Genomic DNA, 9004 nt, shown 5'->3' with positions numbered 1-9004 from the left:
CAAGGTGCTAGATGTTTTGCTTTTAGCTACAAAAACTCACTTGCGTGAATGCAAAAGTTTGTCATGGATCTCATGTATTCTTAAAGCATGTTATACTAATAGCCCAGTGGAAATCATTATAATTATAGTTTAAGGGTTTCAAAAAAAATTAAGTGTTGTCATACATATGCCAGTGTAGTACTGTACCTGCCTCTTGGGCACTTGCGCTCAGTGTATCAATATCTTAAAATGTATTGTTCACACGTATTTCATGTTTGATATTAGCGCTTATTTTTGGGAGTATCTAATAAATTGACATTATCTAGCCACCCCACTGAGGAAAAAAAAACAACCTCCCACTGAAGCAGTTTATGATTAAGACAACACAGAATAGAGTCTTGTAGTCTTTCTGTTAACTTTCTTCAATAATCTCACATCTTGTCTGGTGCAAAAAAAAAAAGCAAGTGTTCCAATAAGCAGCTAAAAATTGTTGGATTTGTGATTGATTGCTTTATAGATGCCATTTAAGGTTTACCTATGATTGTTTTCTTTTTTTGGCTGTGGTGGGATCTTGGTTTACTGTTCTTACCCTCCCTGGTGGTTAAAGGGGGTCCTCAGCCCACCCACCAACAGAGCCAGGGGCACGTGTTGTGTGTTAGGCAAATATATTTTTGCTTTGGTACTTGCACATTTACAGTTACCTCATTTCTCCATGTTTGTATTGCGGGGGGGACGGAAACTAATATATATATTTACACACATATATATATATTACTTAGAGGAAATGGTTGTTTTGATTTTTCATTCCATTGGAATCATTGTTTGTAGCATTTAACATGAACTAGTTAGTGTATTATATGCATCTGTATACTGTTTGAACTTTTTAAGATTTGTACTTTTTTTAAATGAAAGTTGCTAGTTATGCTTTACCAAGTAGTGCAATCATATTTTTTTTAATTGTTGTTGCTGATCGGAGAGGGTTGTTCACTAATAAATGTATTACATATACAAATATGATGCTTCTTTCATTTCAAACTGTGACAACAACCACAAGTGTTCAATAAACCCACATTTAATTTTATTTTAAATTTATAGTTGGGGGGAAATTACATTTTTACAAGAGCTTATTCGGAGATTACAAACAAAGCGTTGATGATGGCACACTAGCAGAGCATGCCACATGAAAAAAGCCGTGGCCCCTTCTGTGAAACTTCAGCCTGCTTTGTACAGCCAGCATGCATCTGGTCATTTAATGACACAGATGAATTGGGGGGGGGGGTGGCTTCCATGTTTATGAACACTTACGTACAGGTCACTCGTTTAAAACAGGGTTCCCATGTTACGTTTAAGTCTAAATCTTGCTCCATCTAATGATTCATGTAGAGGTTAAAAAAAGTAAACTCAGGTGTCCATCTGCCAAACGTTTTTTTACAATAGTAAAACAAAGCTAAGGCTTTCGAAAGTCTTCGTTTCCCAGTAGATCAATAGGTACTCTAAGGTCATTTTGGTCATGCATCTGGTTAAGCGAGAGGTTCAGCTACTTGTTATGAGTACTTTCTAAGTGGAGGACTCACCAGCCTCTTCAATTACTACTGGAGTTGTGGGTAAAGACAAGATAAACAAGCATCTGATACACATGATGAGACTTCCGAGGGTGGAAAGTGCTCGAGGAAGAACTTCAAGAAATATTTATTTAATAAAATCCAAGACTTTCCAGGCTACTGGGAACCCTGCCCAAGGGGAGTTTTACATTAGTCCAGATTTTTACTCAATGATCCCATCGTGGCCATTCAACCAAAAAGAACAAAAAAAAACAGGGGGAGTACAGATGTTCCCACACAGAAGTGGCTTGAGGTCTTTTTGTTTGTTTGTGGTGTTATGTTTTAATCGTCCGTAAGATCCTGAACAAAAAGGACCTCGGAACGACTAAGTCCTGCCTCTTTCAGCGTGGGAGGGTTGGGCTGCTCCTCGGTCGGAAGGCAGGGTAGCACCCGGCGAGGAAAATTGGTGACAATCTGAAACTTCTCCGGGCTTTCTTTCAAGGAGAACAGGAAGTCATAGATTACCTGAGAAAGTAAAAATGGAATGAATACATGATATATATTGCATTAAAGACATTAACAACAGACTTGAAATAAAACGTGGGCCATCTTGTAACTATGTTTCAGGAAATTGAAAAATTAATTGAAAATAAATATGACATACCACAGACAAGATTTTTGTTCACAACCTTGAGAATTTGGAACGATTAAGAAAACTTTCTAGTACATAATACGAGGCTTGATAATGCTGATAACGTGGTTGCTCTTCATTGGCCATGCACGCCAAAGTCAAAAACCCATGAGATTATGGAAAAATATACAGAACAGAAATCATTAACTGCAAATATTTAAAAAAATCATATAATTACAATTTTACTCTACAATGGCAGTTCCACACTTATAAATTCAAAGGTATAAACTTTTTTTTTTGTTTGCATGACTGTCAAGTGGTTAATTCAAACTAGGTTGCGAACATGAAGTATTAAATAAAAAAATAAAAAGATTCTTAAGTACTGGGTCCAGCTTTGGCATACACAAAAGACATGCCCCCGAGTGTGGACTCACTGTAAGTGACTGCCCAAAGAGGAATCGTCTTTCCACCCGCGTGTCATTGGGCAGCTTGAACACTATTTTGACACTTTCTGGATCGTCCGCAAGCGGCTCCGGTGGGAGACATTCAGACTTCCTCTCCTTCTCCTCTTCCAGTGTCTGGTGAAAAACGATAGTAGTGTGACCCGGACTGTTCGTTTAATTGACCTTATGAGTCATGATGTACACAGTGAGACTCACTCGTCGTCTCCTCTCTTCTGCGAGAACGCACTGCCGGACCTTCTCCTCCTCTTGCCTCCGTTGCTCCTCCTCTTCCCGCTTCTTTCGGTCCTTCTCCTGGTCGGCAAGAAGGGAGATACGGTACGCCATGTCTTGCTGTTCTCTTAGTGCTTGGGTCTGACTCCTCTCCTCTCTGAAAACATAAAACATTCACCCACAGTGAATCCTTGCTTTGACGCGGTTCATCTTTTGCACCTAACCTATATTGTAGAGGCAGTATTTTATTTTATTTTATTTTATTTTATACAGTACCTATACATACATACACATATTACATACATTAAGCGTTGTCACTCTAGCAGCTTTTTGAAACAACCCTCATCATAAACATGAGGTTCAAACTAGAATTCAGTTTGAAATACAGTAAAAACCCCTCCATTGTGGTTTGCCCATTCGCAGTCCTATCTCATGTCTACTTTACATTACCCGATTCAAGTAAAAGCATGCGTCTGAAAGTTGCGCTTTCAACTCTTGCACAGAGTCGTACGAGTTGTGGCGCTTTTGTCAGTACCGTTCAAGGCGCTCAGATGTCAGGTATGTTTCGTTGGCATCCATAATGAAGGTGAGCTGACTGACAAAGTCCCCGGGCTGGATGAGACCCTCAAGGCGGCCGACGACTGTCATCTTGCGGTCCTTCAGCATGATCATGGCCAGGAATGGATAAGTGTTCTCGCGCAACGCTTGGGAAACTAAACGGAATGGACAAAAGCACTTAGGAGGTGACACTGCGACTTGCAGTTGATATTGTCGCTGTGAAAATAAGACATGAACACACATCGGGGACGTTTTAAAACATGTCAACCTTGTCTGTAAATTTCACCTCATTTTCTACAATTGGCACAAATGTGTAACAGGCCAAGTCCTACAACAAGTAGTTTGTCTTTTTTGTTGTTGTCGCATTTTCATATGTTGCCTAATTTTGGTCACAAGGGCCTGTTATTATTATGTTTGGAGTTTATAGTGGAGGAGAAGTGTACTGATTCCGACTCAGATACTTTGAGGAACAGTAGCAAAACCAAGAACACACTTTCCCAGATTCATACTTCCCTTTGTCCCCAACTGAAAACAACACACCGTCATTATTGCTACTGAGTGTTGAGTAAAATAGGACCATTTGTTTACCTCTGTAGCCCTCAGGCTTGCTTGTTGAGCAGGCCCAGAACAGCATTCGAGTGTTGACGAAGGTTACCACCTCTTCTGTACATAATGTGGAGCTACAGAGTAACAGAGGAGCACAAAATTAACCTCTTCTTAAAAATCAAAAAGGTTCATGTGCTGTTAGAACCTTTGGAGACAGCAAAACGCTAACAAGCACATGAGACACAAGCGTTCTTTTGATGGAAACTGGAATAAGAATCAAGACACGTACCGGCAAAACTCATCAGTGTCTTGATGATCATCTCCATGAAGGTACACTAAAAGGTAGCGGAGCTCTCGTTTGGCATCATTTAATGCCTGTCAACATATAGAGGAGAAGTCATTATAAAATGGTATGAGACTTAACAATAGGATTTTCTAGGCCAAGACAGTTTATATACTTAATGTTAACGTACTTGCAGTCTTTTAAGCGTTCACTACCACAGTTTCACAGAATTCTCCCAAACAAGTGTGGTGTAAACAAGTCAGTAAATATTCCAACAGTAAAGCAAACAAAACTGTGGCATTATCACTTCAACTTTGCAATTTTCAAATAATGGGATGTAAACACGGACTGCACTTCTAAAGTTTGGAACTTCTCTAGACACTATAAAATGAACGAAATATGGAGATTCAAACGATGAACGAACAAAATGAAAGAAAGGTTGGTATGTGTTTTTCAAATTTGTAGCCTTTGCTATTTGAAATTTGCATTCTACTACATTGCGATGTCAATGAAAATTTAAGTAACTGTTCACCCCTACAATTGACAAAATTCTTAACAATTCTGAGCAAGTGGCAAACAATTACTCGAGCAAGCAAATCTCTGAACTCACCTGGCTGTACGCTCCCTGGTAAAAAACAGGATGTGAGCGACCGTACTTTTCCTCAAAACTATGAATAAATGAAACAACATCCCCAACGGGGTCTGTAACACGACCACGGGGGTTCGGCCTCACAAACCGCAGCGCAAATCTGGAAGACAAAAGATAGCGCCTCTTTGTGACATTTCCACAAGCCCCAGATGCATGTCAATAGGCGATTCTTCTTACCTGAATATGTCCAGAAGTGTGTAATATGTAAATCTGAAAGGTAGCATGATCAAGTAATAACTCCATCCCAGCAAACCCTGAAATATAAAGCCAATTAAATCCATGAGTGGACAAACACGCAAACACTTTCATTTGGAAATCTTATCAGGGTGTTTAATTTTGGACTTGATGGGCACTCCAGAGACTTATTTGTATAAAAGCAATAAAGAGTCATATTTTCCAATAAAAGACGCCAGACCTACCCTGGGTTGTGGCCGGGAGACAATATAACTATATACTCTGTGGTCTGTTGTGTTGACCTCTAATGGTCTAGATGGCTGGGGGTTGAATACTCTGGGCACTCCTTCCTCCTCATTGATCCTATCTTGTACTGCAGCCTGAAAGACAAAAAAAAAAATCCAAATCAATTATGGCTCCTTACAAGAAAACGCACAAAAAGTTCAGGAACATGGGGGGGGGGAACTATGACCCCCAATGGCAGGATTATCCTCATTGGTCACACTCAAATCTCTGCTACTGCTTGTTCATTGGATGTGGTGTTTAAAATAGCATACAGTACATGTATTTGAGGCTATATTTTAAAAAAAAGTGAATGTCTTAAACTCTATGAACGCGAGTTGTTCCAGTGCATATCTGTACCAGGCCTAACTGCAGCCACAATAATTTAGATTTACAACATTGAACATTAATATCTTTGTAAAGGCCAAATGTTTGATGTTTGTGGCTCACATATACGTGGTGTGGGCAAATGTGTGACTTGTCAGTAAATGAAAGCTTTGACAGGTTACCTACCTCAATGTTCCAGTTATGCTGCTCTAATGTGCGTCGACATTGATCGATTGATTCCCAGCCAGTAAGATCCTGTCAGAAACAGAATAAACGCCAAACGGTACTTCACAAACTACAAAATTAACATCAAACAACATTTCTATCACAAAGCAGCAACACGCAAGTTAGCTAAGGAGATGCTAGTTCTCGAACTGCCCATCAAGGAAACGGGACTATGGTACGACGGCGGATTAAAGGATTGCGTTGGATCATTTTCATTATAATGACATTGGAAATGGCCAGAAATGACTTTAAAGACATGTGTCAAAACTTTAGTGACAGCTCGACGCTGACTATAGTGATAAACTGCACTCATCGAAAACAAGGAGACGGCGATGTAGTGAAACCAGAGCCAGGATCTGAGAAAAGCAAGTCCAAACTAGTGTTTAATTGGCACCAGGGCATTACGTCGGTGTCTCTGATAAAGACAATCGATCGTCTGCGATTCAAATCAACTAAGCCCTCTTTAAAATGGGCTAACTTGTAAGATATGCAAGCTAATGCTAGCTTAGGTACCAACGTTAGCTCTGAAGTTGACCAATATCGAAGTTGTCTGTGTGAAGTAGCACTGACAGTTTGGCCCGACGGTGCTAGTTGCTGCTCGACGGGGACACCCCATTGCATGATCCCGCAAACAAAGTGGCTTTGGATCGTGTATTAGACGTCGTTTACCTGAAAATGTATGAGTTTTTCGTTCTGCGCCTGCGATAATTCAGGCTCGTCTGGCGCCGCCATCTTAGCTCGCCAATCACCTAGCCAGGCTCGGCAACGTCAAAGCAGGAATTCGCTGAACTCGAGAACACGCTGCTGACACCTAGCGGCCTGGATGACAGAACTTTCCCACTAACCGCAAATCAACCCGAGGAAACTCGTGTGTCAAAAATGTTTTTGATATTTTTTCCAATGCGACAAATACACGAAAATTGTATCCATCAATTTGCACCATCACTTAACCTCGTCAGGGTCACTAAAACCTTTCATAACTGAGTTGGGCGAAAGCCAGACTTCAACCAGAACTTGTCGCCAGTCACAGGGCACATATGAACAATCATTCACATACTCCACACAGGATGGCCAGAGCTGAGATTCAAACAGGGAACCTCAGTCAAAACAGGTTTTCTTTTTACATGTGATACATTATTATGATATTTCTTGGGCACTGACATGCATTCGTCATAGCCAGACGATAAGTGATCGGCTCGACTCACTCATTTCATATTGTGTGTGACCTTCCAACTTTAATATTGTCCATCAAAAGCAGCCTCATACCTTTAATGGGCTTTCCTACATATTAACTCACTACTTGAAAAAAATGATGGGGAAGTGTACAAATAACAGAAATAAACTAGTTATTTAATTTCATTCCCACTGCCTCAAGGAGTCTGGAGTAATAACATTCACAATAGAGCACAGTGTAAAACTGAATGTCCCAATTTATTGTTGTGCCTCATTACTTTTTTCCTTCCACCATTATGATGTGATAACCAAATTTGGTCTTGACAGGGGGGTCTGTGTAAACAGGCTTATCCATGGAAGAGACAGCCAAGTTGAAGGCAGCCTCTTGGAAAGGTCCAACCATGGATCCTCGCGTCATCCAACCTAGATCACCCTGTCCAAAACATGAAACAGCTAAAACAGTGGAAAGACATGAATTGGCACAATACGAAACTCGGTATAGCAGTTAATTCAAAGGAATGACTTGAATTAAGGATGGTCTTACTCCTTGTCTCGCTTTGTCTTCACTGTATTGTGATGCGACTTCGCTGAAACGAACTCCCGCTTTCAATTTCTCCATGGCCTCCATGCATTTTCCATGTTTTTCGCAGAGGATGTGGCGAACCTGGAGAAAATGTACATGTGACTACTTTGTCTTAGGTTACCCAAGTAAATAGACAGAGCAATGAGATTTCAAACCTTGACAGCAGTGCCTCCTTTTGGTGTCTTCTCCTTCTTCTCAGCTTCTGCACTTCCCGATGCACCTCCTGAGCACAATATTCCGAAATGACGATAATATATAACAATGATAATAATAATATTGCTGCAATAAGAACTAATATCATGCGATCTGGTGCAGTAGTAGGCTAACGTCGCTATAAAGACACATTTACATTTTAAGAAAAAATGCACAACTAGGTGGGCACGAACCTTTGGCACCCTTACCACCTTTGCCCTTTGGTGGCATTTCAAGAGACTGTTCGGTAAAATTTAAACTAGCGAGAAAGATGTAAACAACACTTTTGAGTACAGGTTCATGCTTTATCTTGTTTGCGCGTGCGCAGTGGACGAGTCTTCTTCTACGGCGAGACATTGCTACTTTAAAGCCAGTTCATGTTTATTCTGCCCTCTAGTGTACAATGTATTTGACACCAAATATTGTTTGCTTAACATTTGAATGATTTTATTCTGTGGCATTATAACCCTCCTAACCTGATCACTAATTTACCCAAAAACTAAAAGATAATTATGTGAATGCATTTTATTGTTCATAATTTAAATTCTACTCATTCTTTCCGACATGTTTCTTCATCATTCCAAATTCGACATATTCCAAAAATCCACACCATGCGGACTTTTTATTTCTACAATTACAGTGTTCCCGCAATCCTACGTTTTTACCCAAAAATTCCCAACATCATTAGATAATAATTCCACATCATTTAATATCCTTTAGGGCAGTGCTTCTCAATTATTTTCTGTTACGCCCCCCCCTAGCAAGAAGAAAACTATTCGCGCCCCCCCCTCCCCACCGTGACTATCCTAACTTGTCTTGTAAGTCGTAAAATGTTGCACTGTCGCAAACGTCACAGAAGTAACAATGAGAGCGCCACTGCCCCCTGCTGTAGTTAAGGCGCAATTACACTTTATTCTAGTACTGCCAAAAAAAAAGCCTGTTCCCCAGGGTCACACGCGCCCCCCCAGGTATAGCACCGCGCCCCCCTATTTGAGAAGCACTGCTTTAATCTAATACAGCCAAAAGAAAAACATGTTCCCGCGCCCCCCTTGGTATCGCACTACGCCCCCCCAGGGGGGCCCGCCCCACTATTTGAGAAGCACTGCTTTAGGGAAAGTCATATCATTCCACATCTACATATTGCACTTTTTCCACCAACATCATTCCACATCATTCAATATCATTCC

General features: G+C 40.6%; 2 protein-coding genes across 2 annotated transcripts; both read right to left on the bottom strand.

Moving 5' to 3' along the window:
• Positions 1-1035: 1035 nt before the first annotated feature.
• Positions 1036-6671, bottom strand: faf2 (Fas associated factor family member 2). The gene is made up of 11 exons (XM_061275632.1): positions 6539-6671; positions 5831-5899; positions 5281-5415; positions 5039-5115; positions 4823-4961; positions 4219-4304; positions 3972-4063; positions 3361-3538; positions 2811-2982; positions 2586-2729; positions 1036-2045 (listed from the first exon to the last, which is right to left on the bottom strand). Exons 1-11 carry the CDS (start codon positions 6599-6601, stop codon positions 1863-1865), a joined length of 1338 nt encoding a protein of 445 aa, XP_061131616.1. The 5' UTR covers positions 6602-6671; the 3' UTR covers positions 1036-1862.
• Positions 6672-7198: 527 nt separating this feature from the next.
• On the bottom strand, positions 7199-8167 carry pin4 (protein (peptidylprolyl cis/trans isomerase) NIMA-interacting, 4 (parvulin)). Its single transcript, XM_061280631.1, has 4 exons — positions 8012-8167; positions 7781-7848; positions 7587-7706; positions 7199-7475 (listed from the first exon to the last, which is right to left on the bottom strand). The coding sequence occupies exons 1-4, from the start codon at positions 8046-8048 to the stop codon at positions 7317-7319; spliced, it is 384 nt and encodes a 127-aa protein (XP_061136615.1). The 5' UTR covers positions 8049-8167; the 3' UTR covers positions 7199-7316.
• Between the last annotated feature and the right edge of the window lie 837 nt (positions 8168-9004).

Source organism: Syngnathus typhle, linkage group LG1, assembly GCF_033458585.1.
Source record: "Syngnathus typhle isolate RoL2023-S1 ecotype Sweden linkage group LG1, RoL_Styp_1.0, whole genome shotgun sequence".
In the NCBI taxonomy this organism is placed as follows: domain Eukaryota; kingdom Metazoa; phylum Chordata; class Actinopteri; order Syngnathiformes; family Syngnathidae; genus Syngnathus; species Syngnathus typhle.
The sequence above is the reverse complement of the archived record's forward strand: the minus strand, read 5'-3'. Positions and strand labels throughout refer to the sequence as shown.